General features: G+C 41.0%; 2 protein-coding genes across 4 annotated transcripts in view; one reads left to right on the forward strand and one right to left on the reverse strand.

Annotated features, from left to right (window-relative positions):
- LOC137621523 (endothelin-converting enzyme homolog) overlaps positions 1-17,780 on the forward strand; it is a 127,009-nt gene extending 109,229 nt beyond the window's left edge. For all 3 annotated transcript variants that reach the window (XM_068351880.1, XM_068351881.1, XM_068351882.1), the window contains exons 18-20: positions 7,112-7,287; positions 16,703-16,776; positions 17,345-17,780. In XM_068351880.1, the coding sequence (XP_068207981.1) occupies positions 7,112-7,287; positions 16,703-16,776; positions 17,345-17,504 (410 nt within the window). In that variant the 3' untranslated portion in view covers positions 17,505-17,780. The remainder of the gene's footprint in view (positions 1-7,111; positions 7,288-16,702; positions 16,777-17,344) is intronic.
- GPHR (golgi pH regulator) overlaps positions 1-19,748 on the reverse strand; it is a 401,532-nt gene that overhangs the window by 102,580 nt on the left and 279,204 nt on the right. The window lies entirely within an intron of this gene.

Below are 19,748 nucleotides of genomic sequence, written 5' to 3' on the forward strand. Positions count from 1 at the left end.
CGTACGAGGACCCCAAGGCAGAAGCAGTGGACGCCATGTCACTGGACTGGAACAGATGGTCCAAGATCTACCTGTTCCCTCCCACCAACCTTCTGCTGAAAGTCCTCTCCAAGCTGAGAACCTTCAAAGAGACAGCGGCCCTAGTGGCTCCCAAGTGGCCCCGGAGCAATTGGTACCCCCTGGTCCTGGAGCTGCAGCCCACGCTGATCCCTCTCCCGGGCCCAGTTCTCTCCCAGCAAGTACAGAAGTCGACTGTCTTCGCTTCATCATCGAAAATCGAGGACCTTCATCTCATGATTTTCTCTCCCTAGCCGCGAAGAAAAGGTTTGGGATCTCGAAGAAAAGTCTAGACTTCCTCGAGGAATACAAGACCGAATTCACAAGACGGCAATACGAATCATCCTTGAGAAAATGGGTCTCATTCGTCAAGGCAAAAAATCCTACGGAAATCACCATTGATTTTTGCATGTCCTTCTTTATTCACCTTCATGGACAGGGCTTGGCAGCCAACACGATTTCTACTTGCAAATCGGCCTTGACTAGACCACTGATGTATGCCCTCCAGATTAATCTGTCCAACGACATCTTCAATAAACTGCCGAAAGCATGCGCTCGTCTACGCCCAGCACCCCCACCAAAACCGATCTCCTGGTCTCTGGACAAGGTGCTCCATTTTGCCTCCAACTTGGACAATGATTCGTGCCCTCTAAAGGATCTGACTCAAAAAGTTATTTTTCTTTTTGCTCTTGCCTCAGGAGCCCGAGTCAGCGAAATAGTGGCATTATCAAGGGACGAGGGTCACATCCTGTTTACAGACTCAGGAAACCTTACCCTCTTCCCGGATCCGACGTTTCTCGCCAAAAATGAATTACCCACCAAAAGATGGGGCCCTTGGAGAATATGCCCCCTGAAAGAAGATACCTCTCCATGTCCAGTAGAGAGCCTCAAGGTCTATCTTCATAGAACTTCGGACTTTGGTGGAGGCCAACTCTTCAAAGGAGAAACATCGGGCAGCGACCTGTCACTGAAACAACTAAGAGCGAAAATCACCTACTTCATTCGCAGAGCGGATCCTGACAGTACACCCGCCAGTCACGATCCTAGAAAAGTTGCATCGTCTCTGAATTTCTTTCAGAGTATGGATTTCGAAAGCCTTAAGAGTTTCACAGGCTGGAAATCCTCGCGTGTTTTCTTCATACATTATGCGAAACAAGTGCATGAAGTCAAACATTTTGTGGTAGCCGCAGGTAGTGTTATGAAACCTGCACCTAACTCTGCATAGAACTGTGAGTTACTTGGGACTCTAACTCCTCGGGTGCCTATGTTGACCCTCGCGTGTTACGTAGTGATTTCAAAAACACTTAGTGCTTTTTCATATACTGTTCTTCTCCCAGGTGAAATGTCATAGTCGTCACATGAGTGCCGCATGCCTAGAGCATGATGTGTTTTACTTTTAAAGACTGACGTTCCTGTGGAACGAGTGCCTACTAATAATTTGAAATTCTCTTTCAGATTCAAGAGCAAGTCTTTCATTACTATGTACATTATAATTTGTTGTAAATTACTTTTACATATTTATTGCATTTATTTAACATATTCTGCAATTGTGAAATAAAATTTCTATTTTATTACTTGTGCGTCTCAATCCGCTCCTACTTATACTATGAAATATATGACTGTCATAGTTTTATTATCCTCTTCCTCTCATAGTCGATGAAGATTACTAAGGATTCAACCCTTATGATATACTCACCTCTGCAATGTAATATTCCTACATGAATACTTACTTACATCATACCTTAGAGACCAGACGATTCTCTATTCACATACAGTGCCTAACCACCACTTGTCTGCCCTTGAGAATGTTCCTATATGAATGCCAACCATTCAGTCTTGTCTCCGAGTTCTAATGTTCTCCCAGCAAGGTGAGTAGCCCTTTGATCTTCAGCATGGCCCGTGGGAACTTCACTGCCAGGGGGGCAGGAAGTGCTCTTCCCTACGGTTCTTCTATTAAGATTACTATGCTAACCTGTTCAAAGCCCTCGGCACTTACACTACAAGGGGAAAATTTACCACGATACTTTGATTCTCTGGTATTTTTCCATCAGGACGCCATGGCTTGAGCCCAAAAAACGGATTCTGAGCGAAGCGAAAAATCTATTTTTGGGTGAGATAGCCATGGCGTCCTGATGGACCCTCCCTGCTACTTCGTCCAGTTTTTTCAGGTCCCTCCCTGTTCTGCTGTATCATGGTGATCGGCAAGCAACTGGCTTCAGGATGAGGACGGACGTGACGTCATTTAGCAATGGCGCCCGTTTGTTTATGTCTCGAGTACCAAAAGTAGCCACGAACGAGATTAGCTGTGGAACGGCTCCCCAGCTATTCTCCGCCCCTAAACATCGAAGTGTTAACTCTGTGTGGGGTGTAGATAGCTATGTGGCGCGTTAATACATCCGTCCCCTGTTGATATACGATGTCTTAAAGGGAAACCTTTAGGATACTCGCTCCAGAAGTTAGAATTCTGTGATAACCTGTGGTTAAATTCTCTGGGAATATTTAGTAGTTATATACCCAAGGAATCTACCAAAAAGGAACCTTCCATCAGGACGCCATGGCTATCTCACCCAAAAATAGATTTTTCGCTTCGCTCAAAATCCGTTTATTATTATTAATAGCCAAACTACAATCCTAGTTGTTAGAAAAGTAAAATGCTACAAGCCCAGGGGCTCCAATAAGGAAAGGAGCCCAGATAGGAAAGTTTAGAAGAGAAGTAGCAATTAAATTATATATAATGAAAAAATTAAAAGATAAAACATATCTATATCAGTAACAAAGTTAAATAATTAGTCATATAAATAAACTATGAAATGAGATTTATTTCAACTTGTTCACAATTAAAGTATGTACAAGTTTAAACTTCTGAAGCAATACCGATTCAACCTCCTGGAAGAAAACTTATATAATGGTGTGTAGTAGTAAGCTTTCTAATAGAGAAGGCAAGAACTTTAGAATTAAGTGCATAACTAGTGCTACATATAGGATGGAATAGTCTAGGAAGATTTGAATTCAAAGGATAGTCGGAAATATGAAAAATCTTAAACAACATGAACAAGGAAATAACTAAATTACAGTTTCGGCTATTAATACCCAGAATAGGGATAAGGAATTTCATAGACCAAGTTTTTTCCAACAAGGTAAGATGAGAGACAGCAGCTGAAGACCAGAAAGAACACTATTCAAAATATGATAAATTAAAGAATCTCCTCAGGGCAAATTAATCACAAATAATCTTAAAAAGATTTTCTAAAAATGCCAATATTTTGTGCAATTGATGAAACTGACTGGACGTGTTTCTCAAAAGTAAATTTGCAATCAATAATCACACTTAAAATTTGAAATTAATTGCATAAAGTTGAAGAAACCTTGCCAATGCAAAGATATGGATGTTGAGTAGCTACTGTTCTGGAGCTACTTATAATCAAAATTTGAGTTTTTTTAGGGTTTAACTTCATCCCCCTGATTCAAACCACTCGCTAATTTTAACTATATATCTATTAAGGGATTCAGCAACCATAGATTACATTCAGGAGATGGAATTGATGTAAAGAGAGTGGTATCAAAGCTAAACCACATATCATGATTAAATATGAAAAGTAAAGGGGCAAAAACACTACCCTGACGAACACAAGATATAGTACTAAATTCATATTGTCACTACCCTTTGCAATATATTGCTTAAAAATTGAATAATGATACTAAGAAAAGTCCCACATACTGTACTCCCCCAAGTTTAAAAAAGGTTCTCACGATTAACAATCAAAGGCATCCCTAAAATCATACGAATTTCCTGACACGATCAAGAGATTCATGTAAAGAATTGGAAATTTTTAAGGATATTTTTAAAAGCTAAATGGAAAATTAGGAAAAAATTATAACCTTCAGCATTCCTATCTGGAAGGTTTGTCAAAAGACGTTAAAAATTAAGGATATTTTTTTAAAGCCAAACAGCAAATAAGGAAAAAATTATTACCTTCAGTATACCTATCTGGAAGGTTTGTCACAAGATGTTAAAAAATTAAGATAATGTGAGTCATGAAAATTAGGTGGTGATCCGCAGGGTTAGGGCTATCACAAACACATTCAACTAATGGAGTAATACCACATGATTTAAAAGGATCAGTAATAGTTTAAGAGAATTCAATTAGTCTGGGGTATAATGAGTTAATAAAAATCACTAAAGTCCTATCATGTAATGATAGCAAATCCTAAATACATCTGAAGTGCATTTATATCTTAATCTGCCATCAATGGGGTTAACATAAGCGAATTTATGTTTATAGAAATATTAAATATAAAATGAAAATAAAGAAGTATGTCTATCATTAGTATACAGAGGGTTGCTTCATTAATGAGTCCTCAGGTAACTCTACCTCTTTTGTCATTGATGCCCCATAGGAATCTCAATCCCTTGTCTATATATTTTATAACATTTGATATAGGAATTTCTAATAAGGCTTTCTGATATATTCATCAAGTTACTTTCTTGATTATTATCTATGTATGGTTATAGTATCTTAATCTGAATATGAAAAAATTCAAACAAGAATTCATTATTTCCATACTTACCTGCTATTCATTCTTTCAATGAAAAAGTTCAGACAAGAATATAAGAAATAAATTTCTTACAAAAATATATGAAACCCTTTGCTCCCTCTTGTTAAGATATGGAGGGGGAATACATGCTGGGTAAACATGCTGGGTAAACAACTGCTAACTCAAAGCTTGATCACCACCTTGAATCCTCATTCTTCTTTTGCCAAATCCAAATAAAGTCATGGTCTTTTATGCGACTATTTTCTATATTGACAAATAATATTGAGATTTTTCCAGCTCACTCTAATTCCAGGAAGATTTATGGCTTCTATTTCCTTAATGTGTATATGTTTTAAAGTACTGTATTCAAGTTGATTTTAGTAAAATTAGTACCTAGTTTGATATAAGTTCATCGAAGAATCGTTTGGTGGTAAAGTTGTAAAGTGTACTGAAATCAATAGGAGATACTGTACCATATAATTTCCATGACCTTCATTATTACATTTTTGTAGGTAGTAGGTTGGGTAGGGCATCAATCACCCATTGAGATACTAACGATAGAGAGTATTGGGTGCTTTGACTGGCCAGACAGTACTAAATTGGATCCCTCTCTCTAGTTATGGCTCTTTTTCCTTTCCCTACACATACACCGAATAATCTGGCATATTCCTTCCACATTCTCCTCTGTCCTCATACACTTGACAACACTGAGATTACCAAACAATAATTCTTCACTCAACAGGTTAACAACTGCAAAATAATTTTTTAGTAGCTGCCTTCCTTTTGGTAAGGGTAGAAGAGACTCTTAAGGTATGGTAAACAGCTCTTCTAGTGGATGGACAGTCCAAAATCAAACCATCGTTCTTAGCATTATTATTGAATTTTTAAGCAATAGATTACAAAGAGTTGTTGTTGATGGGCACCATAGTGAATATTGGGATGTGATATATGGTGTTCCTCAGGGTAGTGTTCTTGGACCATTACTTTTTATACTATATACACGACATGTGGTTTGGCCTAGAAAACAAGCTTGTTGCAAATGCAGATGATGCTACAGTCTTTGCATCAATTCCATCTCCTGAATGTAGACCTTGGGTTGCTGAATCCCTTAATAGAGATCTAGCTAGAATTAGTGCATGGTGCATATTACCGAGCATGAAGTTGAATTCTAACAAAACTCAAAGTAAAATTGTTGAATCCCTTAATAGAGATCTAGCTAGAATTAGTGCATGGTGCATATTACCGAGCATGAAGTTGAATTCTAACAAAACTCAAAGTAAAATTGTAAGTAGGTCAAAGACAGTGGTCCTTCAACATCAGAATCTCAGCATTGATATTGTTTCTATAACTCTGTATGACTTAAAATTTTAGGTGTGGTTCTTGACAGAAAAATTACATTTGAAAAACACATTAGGTTGCACAAAAAATTGGCTTATTGAGAAAGTCTTTTATGATTTTCCGTGATCAATCTATTCTGAAGAAGTGTTCTAATTCTTTCATTCTACCTTATTTTGAGTATTATTCTCCTGTCTGGTCTTCAGCTACTGATTTTAATGTTAACTTGTTGAACAGGAACTTATGGTCTATTAAATTTCTTATTCCTGATGTAGATATTAATCTCACCGTCGTTCAATTAGTTCGTTATGCCCGTTGCATAAGATTTTTCATAATTCTGATCATTCTTCATATTCAGATCTTCCTGGACAGTTCCATCCTGTTCGCAATACTAGGCATAAAGTTAATTCTAATAGTCAGGCCTTCTCCATCATAAGGCTCAATACTACACAGTAGTATTTGACCAAGTTGTGGAATGATCCTCCTAATCGGGTAGTTGAATCGGTAGAATTTCAAAAGTTCAAATTTGCAGCAAATGTTTTTATGATGAACTGGCTGACAAGACTTTTTATAGTTTATTCATGAAAGGTCTGTTTTAATGTTGTTACTGTTCTTGAAATATTTTATTTCGATGGTTCATTACTTCTCATATACTATAGCTTAATTATTTCTTCTCCTCACAGGGCTATTTTTCCCTATTGGAGCCCTTGGGATTATAGTATCCTGCTTTTCCAACTAGGGTTGTAACTTATCTAGTTATAATACTACTACTACTACTACTACTACTACTACTACTGCTACTACTACTACTAATAATAATAATAATAGTAATAGATTATATTTTGATATAAATTTTTATAATCCAATTATGCTTTGCCCCCTTTTATGTTTTATCTACCAGTATTTTATTATTTATCTAGACCTAAATCACGAATAATCATATCTTTACCTATATAATCGACTGAACTAGTACTGTATCTGAATTTAATAAGATTTCTATGAAAATCACGGATGAAATACATGAAATGTTTCTCATAGTATGATGACACCACTTTACATGAATTAAGTTAAGAAAAAGTTCTTGATAGAAAAATTGAAAGGATAAGATTTAAAATTATTTCTCCATGTGTGCATGCTAGTCTTCATGCATTGAAAATGTTAAAATTTTGTATATTTATTCAAGATCTGTTACACACAAGTCGAGTTTACCGACGACGTCGCAGTGCTAAAAGTGTGTCTGCTGCATTACTGTCTGGAAGTCCTGCTGCTGAGACCATTCACACAAGCTTGTCTGATGAAGTTCTTATTCATTGGGAGAATAAAACAATTCAACAGATCTACTTCATCAAAATTGCTCAGGTAATATTGAATGCTGGTATTATTCACTTTTGCTGTACTTACTTTTTCAAATCCAGCTCCACCATTTAAAAATCAAATACTATTATTTTTTTATCTTACTCATTTTAAGACCAAGGTAAGGCAGAAAGTTATTTGCAGCTGGTTGGACAACCAAAGAATCATTGGATGACACTTGCCCAACTTAAACGAGACCCTAGCTTCGTGGTTAGGTAACAGAAACAGGCGAGAAAAGCGAGAATCCAATAATACTTGTTACCCTCGGATGAGTTAACTCATAACTTAACAGCCCAGTGACCCTTACAGATGCCCGATCAACTATTGTATTATGGTATGAACACATTTCAGTAAGTGTAAAGTACATGTACACTTGTGCACTAAGTACTGTACACGGTAAGATTATGGTCCAGTGCACATACAGTAACGCTAATCATCAGGATACTTATAACAACAAAACACTGTTGTACTATCTAATATAACACTCAAGTGATACTACTGTAATATATTGTGACGAGGGAGTGAGAAGGTTGTGAACTCAAAGGCAGGATGCAATCAACTGAGTACTATATTAAAGAATACTCTCCTTTATATACAAAACCTCAAGGCAACAGGAAAATACATGTTCGAGGAAATGACAATGTTACAGAGGAAAACAGCAGACATGAATTTTCATGTTCGTTTTAGTGCGAGGGAAGAGCGAAGATACAAGCATAATATATACAAAAGGAATTATGTACAATTGTGTGACACACGGTTGGTACATGGCTCCCCCTCTAAAAATGACATACTGAACATGTTAAATAAATGCCCTGAATCTGGAGAGGTAGTAGTAAAAACTGCGCCGATTAGCGGCAGTGAGTGGCTGTAGAAGTCGATGGTTGGGGTGCAAGGGAGTGGTGGATGATGGGTGGCTGTATTGCCGCTCCGGCTCGTCACAGGGTAGGCGAGTGTGTCCTACGGCATTCATAGGTGTGTGTGTCCTACGGCATTCATAGGCGTGTCCTACGGCATTCATAGGCGTGTCCTACGGCATTCATAGGCGTGTCCTACGGCATTCATAGGCGAGTGTGTCCTACGGCATTCATAGGCGTGTGTGTCCTACGGCATTCATAGGCGTGTGTCCTACGGCATTCATAGGCGTGTCCTACGGCATTCATGGGCCTACGGCGTTCATAGGCGTGTATGTCTTACAGCATTCATAGGCGTGTATGTCCTAAAGCATTCACGTCAGCTTCGGTTGAAGTTGAATAGGTGTCCTCTTCGTCACGAGTGGAGGCGTAGATGGAGGTTTTGAAGGTCATGAAGTGGCTGTCCATAAGGACACGAAGTAGGTTCACCTCACGAGGAGAGCTGTCTGTGGCAGGTTGTAGGCGAGTGATACTGGTCATTTTCCCGAGGGTGAGCGAAGCCCTTTGGTCAACCAACGGTTGTTGAGAGAGCTGAAAAGGCGTTGCTATACGGGCGGCTGGCGACGGCGAGTACTGCTGCAGAAGGTATGCATTGACAGCGTCATAATAACGGTGAGAAGTGGAGAGGGGTGGGAGGCGGGAGGAGCGAGTCACTCCGGGGTCACCAATGTGACGAGGGAGGGAGAAGGTTGTGAACTCAAAGGCAGGATGCAATCAACTGAGTACTATATTAAAGAATACTCTCCTTTATATACAAAACCTCAAGGCAACAGGAAAATACATGTTCGAGGAAATGACAATGTTACAGAGGAAAACAGCAGACATGAATTTTCATGTTCGTTTTAGTGCGAGGGAAGAGCGAAGATACAAGCATAATATATACAAAAGGAATTATGTACAATTGTGTGACACACGGTTGGTACAACATGTACAATACTATCTCTATAGCACAGCCTGATTAGCTAAGGTAACACTCGTAAGTGTTTGCCGTTTTCGGCAGGCCGACATGTTCCAAACTCACTGTACAAGTACACATAACCAATATCTACACTACCATTGCAAATAAAGTATTTTGTACACAGTACTGTACAGTAGTTAATATAGCAATAACACTAGAGCATTACACAATGAATATACTAACAAAATAAAAATTAAAAGAAAAAGTATCAGTAGGGCCTACAACAACATTGACTGTTTACGTATGATGTTCTATGCAATAAGTCTGAAGCATGATGCATCTCTTTCAGCCATCGATGGTTTGGTACATGGGGTAGCGTTATGCATTTATCACATTTTACACTAAAATTATTAAAAGCACACTGGATATGTGCAGGTTCTTTATATTTGTTTACATCAAAACGTGATTCTGCACAAAAAGGACCGATGCAGATGCACATAAGAGGAGAGACAATGCAAAACTGAGGCCGAGTGAGCGAGAGATGGGGTGTTGTGTTGTGTGGAGAGGAAAATTGCACGGAGGATGCAGGGTGGAAATTAGTGCAGTCAGTTTGAAATTGTTGGGCCGCAAGAGTACTTACAGCGAAACTGAGAATATGTGATTTTTTATTTACAGTAATAGGTTATATGGTTCTCTGTATCACGAATAATCAAAATTGCGAAGAACCCGCGAATAAAGAGGGCTGACTGTACTATTGTTATCATCATTACTATTATACAATATCTTATTTAGATCACCGAGTCCTATTGTAAGTGTCAAGTATCTCACAGGCCTCACTTGAATGATTTGTTCTTAAATAAGAACAGAAAATTCTATGCAGTTGTCCATGAAGGTGAATGAAGAAGGACATACAAAAATCAATGGTGATTTCCATAGGATTTTTTGCCTTGACGAAAGAGACCCACTTTCTCCACGAAGATTCGTATTGCCGTCTTGTAGATTCAGTCTTGTATTCCTCGAGGAAGTCTAAACTTTTCTTCGAGATTCCAAACCTTTTCTTTGCGGCTAAGGAGAGAAAATCATGAGATGAAGGTCCTTGACTTTCAGTGATGAAGCGAAGACAGTCGACTGCTGTACTTGTTGAGAGAGAACTGGGCCCGGTAGGGGAATCAGAGTGGGCTGCAGCTCTAGGACCAGAGGGTACCAATTGCTCCGGGGCCACTTGGGAGCCACTAGGGCCGCTGTCCCTTTGAAGGTTCTCAGTTTGGAGAGGACTTTCAGCAGAAGGTTGGGGGGAGGGAACAGGTATATCCTGGACCACCTGTTCCTATCCAGTGACATAGCATCCACTGCTTCTGCCTTGGGGTCCTCGTACAGGGCCACATATCGAGGAAGTTGATTGCTGTCGCTCGCCGCGAAGAGATCAATCTGAAGTTCCGGGACTTGGTGAGAGATGAAGGAGAATGACCTTGCGTCTAGAGACAATTCCGACTCTATTGGGCTTGTCCTTGATAGAGCGTCCGCCGTCACGTTGCGGAATCCTTGTAGGTGAACTGCAGACAGGTGCCATTTCTTCTTTTCTGCCAAACGAAATATCGGAAGAAGTACAGTACCTGATTTATCTGGGGCGATCTCAAGCCCTGACGATTGAGACATCTGACTACCACCGAGTTGTCCAGAGTCAGACAAATGTGGATCGAGGGAGGCGGGGAGAGTTTCTTCAAGGTGAGAAGAACCACCATGGCCTCCAAGATGTTGATGTGAAACGTCTTGAATAGGGGAGACCATGTTCCTTGAACCTGTCGTTGGTGGGAGTGACCTCCCCAACCCTCCAGTGAAGTGTTCGTGTGGATGTTGATCGATGGAAGCGGGTGTTGAAGAGGAATGGACCTTTTCAGGGCCTTTGCTTCTGACCACGGCTTTAAGAGTAAGCGAAGTCTGTTTGGAAGCCGTCTCTTGAGGTCTCTTCGAGCGATGGATGCGAAACGTCTCCAGACTCCCGCGGCATCCTTTAGCTGTGCGCGAAGCACTGGGTTTGTCACAGAGGCGAACTGTAGAGAGCCGAGAACTTGTTCCTGCTGTCGTCTTGAAATCAATTTGGATTTTAGAAGCTTTCTGACAGACCCTGCTATTTCCTTCCTTTTCTTCTGTGGGATGGAAAGGCGGTGTGACTGAAGATCCCAATGGATTCCCAACCATTGGAACTTCTGAGCTGGAGAGAGGCGAGATTTATCGGTGTTCATCTTGAAGCCCAGATGCTCTAGGAACTGGGTGACTTTGTTGCAGGCTCTTACACAATCTTCGGGCGATGTCGCCCAGACTAACCAGTCGTCTAGGTAGGCCATCACTTGGACGCCCTGAAGACGGAGCTGTTGGACGATTGCGTCTGCCAGCTTGGTGAAGATCCGTGGAGCCACGTTGAGCCCGAAGGGAAAGGCCCTGAAGGCGTAACTTTTCCTTTGGAGTCGAAATCCTAGGTAGGAGGAAGCGTAATGATTCATTGGAATGTGCCAGTAGGCATCCGCCAGGTCTATGGAGACCGTGTAGGCCCTTTGAGGCAGAAGGGTCCTTATTTGTTGCAGAGTCAGCATCTTGAATTTGTTGTTCGCAATGAACTTGTTGAGAGGGGATAAGTCTAGAATGACTCTGAGTTTGTCGGAGTCTCCCTTGGAACCTGGTTGACTTTACCCTCCTGATCACCTTCTTGTTCAAGAGTTCCAGGACATATTCTTCCAAGAGGGGGGTTGACTGTTGGAAGAATTGCTGGAAGGCTGGGGTTGGTTGAGTCCAGCTCCAGCCCAGTCCCTTCTTGACGATGCTGTGTGCCCAGGGATCGAAGGTCCAACGATCCTAGAATTGGCGGAGTCTTCCTCCCACCAGAAACACATCATTGCTTCTGGTGTCCCGAGGGTTTGCCACCTCGGCCGCTAGCTCCCCTTCCTCCTCTGCCTCTGGAGCGACGGCAAGAAGAATCTCTGCCGGAGCCTCTGCCTGAGCCCCTACCTCTGGGACGAAAGGTAGTCGAGTGTTGCTCGTATGCAGGGGTGAAGACCGGCGACTGCGACACCACCGGTTGGGGGACCAACTGAAAGGTCTGTTGCGGCTGCGTAGCCACTTGGGGAGTAGCGGGACCCGGAAACTGTCGTCTCTGTTGACGTTGCTGGGGCTTTGGCTTTGAAGTCTTCCTCTTAGGCTGAGGGCCATCATCCTGAGAGGACTTCCTCTTGCGGGACATGCCCCACTTATGGAGAAGGTTCCTATTCTCCGTGGCAGCTTTGTCCACAATCTCTTTCACCAAGGTAGATGGGAAGAGATACTTGCCCCAGATATTGGAGGAAATCAGCCTCCGGGGTTCGTGTTTCACTGTCGCGTTAGCAAACACGAATTCACGACAGGCTCTGCGAGCCCTAATGAAGCTATATAGGTCCTTGGTTACAGTCGCCAAATGCGACTTAGCTAGGACCATATAAAAGTCCGGGACTCTAGTATCCCCGGCCATGAGCTCAAGCTGTACCTGGTGGGACAGCGACGCTGCAAGTCTCTCCTTCGTATCCTGTTCCCTACGAAGGAGGTGATCATTCAGTCTTGGGAGGTCCTCATTAAATTGACGACCGGCTACGTCAGGCTCTAGTTTCCCTACTGTGAAGTTCGACTGGATGTCTTTCCAGTGCCTATCATCGGGGGGAAGAGTAATGGAGAAGGGTCTGCACTCCTCCAGTGCAGGGCAAGGTTTCCCTTCCTCCACTGCCTTTATGACCGCTGTGAAGGCCTTTTCGATGAAGGGGAAGGTCGCAGAATTTGGCGCAACGAAGGTTGGATGCTTCTTACTAAGCGCCGGCATCTTGGAGTGAGTGAAACCCCTACTCTTCACCGCCTGAGCTAACATAGCTTGGGCCTTCGCGAGATCGAACACAATAACTTCCTTTGGTTCAGTCTCCTCCTTTGAGGCTGGTTCGGACCTGAGCCGGGCGTAACAATCTAGATAAGCCTCGAAATTTGGGAAGAACTCCACTTCTTCCAGCAATATAGAGCCAACCCTTTCACTAATGTAAATTTTGCCAGTTGTAATTGGCATATGCTCGGCGTATCTCCATGGGTTAGCTTCCGAGCAGGTAGGGAGGTCCTTAACCGAAATCCTTTTCGGTTGCTTGAAGCTGATGAGTCGTCCGGAATTGTTCCTGAGATTCTCGTAGCTTCTTTTCCATGAGGGCTTCAAGCATCTTGAAGACCTCTTGAGTGGCCGGTGGAAGAGGGGAGGGTCCAAGGTGCCAGAAGTCGAAGGAACAGGTTCCTCGGACGGTGCAGGAGTTGCTGGGGGAGTAGGAGCGACCTCGGTCTCCAAATCAGGGTATTCCACCTGATCTTCCTCATAGTCGAGTTCCTCGCCCATGAGGTTTCTCTCCGTCCCTTCCGACACTTCCGACATACGTTCCACGCTGTCGGAATCAAGATGGCACTCACGCATGGACTGAGCCATGACGACATCAGGTTCCACCACGATCTGGATGGTGGGGATCTGATCACGGGGGACCACAGAGTCTTTCGATGCTTTTGGGAAAAGCAAGGCCCTCAAGTCTTCGTTGGGAAGATACGGTCCAATGGCGTTCTGGAAGCCACGCACCCATTTGCGTAGCTTCTCCCTAGCAATGTCCCTTGCCTCCGCAGAAGACTTTTGCAGACTGTACAATTCTGTGGGTCCCAATACTTCAAGTCACCTTTCTTGGCGGCGCAGGGGGCGTGGGTCCGGCACGCCTTGTGCCCGTAGAAGTCCGGGCGCTTCACCCCGCAGAAGTTACTCTCACACTTCATATACTCCTCCTGTAAAAGAGAGAGATCATGAGTACATGGAAGGCATAAGAATGACTTACATTACTCTAAAATTAAAGATAACTTAATCTAAAATTAAGAATAACTTAATTATAAAAACATTTTAATGCTTCAGATTAATGAGCGGGAAAGGAAGTAGATAGACACATACTTGTGAATCCCGCCCAGCCGGTTACCGTAACCTTATCTGTAGACAATTCCTTTGTGCCCGAAGGTCACAATGAGGGAAATCCATATGGATGAGCCAAGCTAGGCTTCTAACAGAAATTGTCCGCAGAGTGTAATAGGGTCTGAGACCACTCAGATCCCTTGGGGAGAAGGGGTATAGGATAAACCCCTTATTAAATGTAGGTTCCGGCAATCGACTGCACTAAGATACACAGAGTATGCTGGAATATTGTAATGTGCAAAACAAACAGCATACCCACAATCTTGGATGGTAAGACAATACCTATATGTAAGTGGCCAAGCCATCTGGCTGCAGTATATTGACTGTCGGCATGTTGCCGGCAGCCATGGAAGGGGTGCATGTCCCTTAACGTCTCATGAGGGTGCCGGCAGACCGACGGCACACCGGGGGCCGGTCCTGCAGGGAGGAAGGCATCAAGACAGACACTGAGTATCTATAAGGATAATACCATAGTGGCGACCGCCGGGCACAGCGGCGGGTCGTCGGTAGGGGGCGGCAGCTCCGGCAGCCGAAGACTGACGGCATGGTGAGCCTTGGATCAATTCATAAGATATATATGTATATTGTCGTATACTTAGATTGCCGGCAATCAATACCGGCATGCGGGTGGCCGACTCCGGAAGCCGGCCGGCTGTTACTAGGTAAAACGAAGGGTGGGACGTCGGCGGCAAGCCGACGGAAGGCGGAAGCCTCCGGCACACGGAAGGCTGACGTCTTAAAGGTGGGGAGGCATCTTATAAAAGAATGTCACCTGAGGTAGTGGCGGTTATCGCCGGCAGTAGAGGAGGCAAGGGACCGACACCAGGATAAAAAGAGAGAAAGGTAAAGAGGGATGGAAGGGGTAAGATCCTATACCCCTCCGGCATCCCTCCGGAGAGAGTGCACTCATGATAGGAGTGGATACTCCTAACATCCGGCGGCAGGGAGCCGGCAGGTGGCCGGGTGCCTGTGGTAACCCAAGGAAGGGATAGAGGGCACTCAAAGAGGGGGGGAATCCCCTGCCGGCAACCACCCCCATAGAACGCTATGAAGGGTATGTGTACCAGAGCGGCCAGCTCAGCAGGAGAACAATGTTAGCCCTACCACTCCACCCAAGGGAGGAGTTGTAGGACTAAGGACAGAGGTGTGTAGGCAAGCCTACACCAAAGGGATAGGTGGGGAGGGAGAAGAATGGGTCTTTCTAAAGAGGAGACTGCATGAAAACGGCCACCAGGGTAAGGGAAAACGCTCCCTAACCTAGGCTAGGTAGCCCAGATCGAGAACGGTACTAATGTAACGCCTCAAACTATAATAAGGCAGAGTCAACCCCCAGAGCTTAACCTAGAGCAGGAGGACTAACTCCTAGGCTAGGAAAGCTTGAAAAACACATCGCTAGTTGCAGGGAGGAAGGAGTAACCCAACCAGGTGCAACTGAGGAAGGGCAGGGCCCTTCCATATCTCAGGCACGACCCTAAGGGAGGGTCATTCCCTTAGGGTAGGCAGAGAAGCGATAAATACTCTGGATGTAGACGAGATTCCCCTATATAGAAGGGGAAGCAAGTCTACCAGAGGGAATGCCCGCAGGCAAGGGGAATAGGGAGCATATAAGGGTTTCTACATTAGGTTAAGAGGGGATGATACACAATCAACACTGTCCCTTATATGGTCCCTGAAGGCGAAAACACTTACATCACAGTAAATAGTATGTTTAATAATGCCACATTCTTCATAACTTAACTTAGGAACACTGGTATATATCATGCATGAAAACAAGCACTAGGCTGTCCAGCCTAGGGGCTAATCTAGCGATCTAGTATGGGGTCGAACAGCGACCGAGTCTGATGAGCGCTAAGGATTCCCTAGCTATGAAGACTAAATAACTGATAATATCAATTAGTTAAATGACCAGAGAGGGCTGTTCTGGCTAACTAAATAAAGCATGCAACATGAACAGCGGCGCCATAAAATGACGCGTCCGGTGTCGGCACAGCTCTGCCACAAAACACAATATTTTACGAAAAGTAGAAGTTAATTTACGGCTAGAGCTTATTTAAACAATACTGGGACCTGGTACTCAACTTTCCAGAAGAAGGCGAGGCTGAAGGTAGCGACATAACGTCGATGTAAGCTGATAAAGAAAGCACTTGGAAAAATCCGACTTAGCAAAGAAGCTACAGGCGAAAGGATGAGGACGGACGTGACGTCATTTAGCAATGGCGCCCGTTTGTTTACGTCTCAAGTACCAAAAGCAGCCACGTTTGAGTGTAACTGTGGAATGGCTCCTCAGTTACTTAACCACCTTTCCATATCGAAGTGTTAACTCTATATGAGGTGCAGATAGCTATGTGGCGTGTTAATACATGCGTCCCCTGTTGATATACGATATCCTAGAGGGAAACCTTTAGGGTACTCACACCAGAAGTTAGAATTCTGTGATAACCTTTAGTTTAGTTCTCTGGGAATATCCACTGTAGTTAAATATACCCAAGGAAGCTACTGAAGGAACCTTCCATCAGGACGTCATGGCTTGAGCCCAAAAATACAACCACTAAAAAATTCAAATAAAACCATGTTTATGGAGAAACTATTTCTAACACAGCTTATTTCACATTGCAGAACCAGTGTAGTTCTACAAGAGGACTGAATATTCAAAGGGACATAGAAAATGTACACTTGCCACCTAAATTAAGGTAAGAGAAAGTAACAGTTCTAAAGTCTTATCAATTGAATCCTTCCTTATTCCTCTAAATACTGTACACGTGAAACAGTTCATAAATATAAATATTGAAAAATTTTTTCTCAAGAAGTATTTATAAGCAACCTCTATGCCTTGAACAATAAAGAGAAAAGCATACATAAAACATTTCTCTTCAATCTCCTCTGCCATTTTCTTCTCCTGAACTCCTTATAGAACAAGATATCTTTTCCAATGATTTCCTTTGCCTTCCTACAAGTTTTTTCTAATCCTGTATCTACTGCTTTTCTGGCGTATAGTAGATATACAGACCACAGCATTCTGTAGTCAGCTCATTTCCAAATCTTTTCCATAATCTTTGTAGGTACAAATATTTCTACTGCACAGAGTAACATAAAACTTATGTAATCATCACAAGTCTTCACTCTCTCTAGTAAAGAGAAATTTGTAATTTATCAATATTCTAGCAATCTCTTTCAATTCTATTTATGTGTCAGTTAAGTCTTTTTCCTATTACCATAATATTTCTAATTACATTTTGAATATCCTGATGTTTCTTTCAGAGTGAACCTACAGTTGGGAAACAACCAAATGTTCATGAAGGCCTTCAATTGTGATAAGAAGTCTAATCCAAAGATGAGGCCACATGGTGGTATATGCTTCTATAATCCAACAGGACGTGAAGAGGAAAGAAGCCAAGAACCTTCTGCTGTTACAGCTTGACAGGGACTAACCTATCCAATCAATTTATTAGTAATTCATCAATTGTCAAGACTTCCCCTTTCCACCGACATGACATTTCAAAAAGTAATGTCGCAGTACTGTAGTACTATCTAATAATAAAGTTTGCCAGACCATAAGTTACAATACTCAACATTCATAAGGTTGGCCTCTTAAATGACAAAAAATAATTTTAGAATTACCGTTTTGAAATTATGGTATATTTCTGGTTTATAGTATTATCAAGGCCAAGAATATAAATGTACAGTATGTATATATATATACATATATATATATATATATATATATATATATATATATATATATATATATATATATATATACACAGATATATATATATATATATATATATATATATATATATATATATATATATATATACATACACACAGATATATATATATATATATATATATATATATATATATATATATATATATATATATACATATATATATATATATATATATATATATATATATATATATATATATATATATATATATATATATATATATATATATATATATATATATATATATATATATATATATACAGCACTGACATAATAATACAGTACTGTAATATGAATACAGTAATATACTCTAAGGCCCGTAGATAAAAACAAGATGAGAGTGGCTTCTTAAGTTGAAAGTTTTCGTCCAGTATAGTTAGTCTTAGCATCAACTTCAAGTCCTACCCTTCACTATTTTCAATCAGCTGGCCTCGCTATTGCTAGTGAGCTAGTCATGGTATGCATAAAAAATTCCTACTGCTAGTTCTGGATGAAATTCTTTAGAAGAGGAAATTATTTGATTTGTAGGCTATTCATTTTACACTTATTCAAACAATTCTTAATTCATTGCACTTACAGATTCTTATGTTTGAAAATTCTCAAGTTGAAGGCTCATATCTTGGGGAATTACTTATCAATATTTTCTCTCTCTCTCTCTCTCTCTCTCTCTCTCTCTCTCTCTCTCTCTCTCTCTCTCTCTCTCTCTCTCTCTCTCTCTCTCTCTCTCTCTCATAATTTGTCATAACTTTCCTATTTGTTCATGTAATTTTGTTTTAATGAAATTCATTATCAAACAATATGATAAATTGTGATATCAGATAATTCCAAATCCACCTACTATTATCTGTATTTGATTTTAATGTTCATTGCTTTACTCTCCCCAACTTTCTACATAACATTAAGGCAAATCTCCGGTGGGTAAAAGCTACCCAAGGAATGTATTGTGGGTACTAAAAATAAATGAGCAACATAAAGCATAGCAAATTAGAAAAGATATCAAATTTATAATTTGTAATAAAAACCCTGATGAAAAATACTGTAATAATATAGAAATAAAAATAAATCTTTTATTCTCTATATAAAATATGCCTCGATATGCGCTTTTTGTGACATTTTTATTTTCAATGCTTTAAACATATGACATATTTTAGGTATATCTCATGATATAAAATATAGTATAAAAGTGTTGTAATAATATAGTATTGCAAACTGCAATATAAATATTCGCTTTCTCTCTGAAAGAAAACTAATCATAATATACTTATAACTTTATCTGCTATAATAAACTTACTTATTTTTAAGCTATTTAATTATGAGATAAACTAATAAGATCCCCATTTATTTTTATTTGCTTGAAATTTCTAATAAAACTGTTCCTCAATATTTTGATTCAACAAAGAGAGAGAGAGAGAGAGAGATAGCTATGCAGTCTCTTGACCTTAAGAGATAAAAATAGCATGGTAAACAATGAGGAAGAACTTTCGGTAGTTAGAAATGTAAGTAATTGCAAGATGATATTTACAGAATTTAATTGTTCTTCGTTTTATCTCAAGTTAGAACATTTTATTCTTAATAACTCCTATTTGCTAATGCAAAATCATATTTCTTTTTAATAGAGAGAGCTTTCTAAAGATATGATCAACTGATAACATCTGATCTTCCCAACACTATCTACCCGAAAACATCTTTCAATGGGGAGGGGTTGAGTAGAGGAGTTCCTATGGCTGGGAAGGATGGATACTAACTCCTGTCTTCCATGTGATCTTTTTTCAGCTAACTTATTAAATTCTTCCCTAGTGGTGTGCACCAGGTCAGATGGATTGTTGAATTTTTACTTATAATTTCTAAGTGTTTCCCACTTGGTTGGCCAGGTATAACTGAACCAATAGATGGCCAATTCCCAATGGATGATGGTGGACTTTATAAGTGAG

This window comes from Palaemon carinicauda, chromosome 28 (assembly GCF_036898095.1).
Source record: "Palaemon carinicauda isolate YSFRI2023 chromosome 28, ASM3689809v2, whole genome shotgun sequence".
NCBI classification, from domain to species: domain Eukaryota; kingdom Metazoa; phylum Arthropoda; class Malacostraca; order Decapoda; family Palaemonidae; genus Palaemon; species Palaemon carinicauda.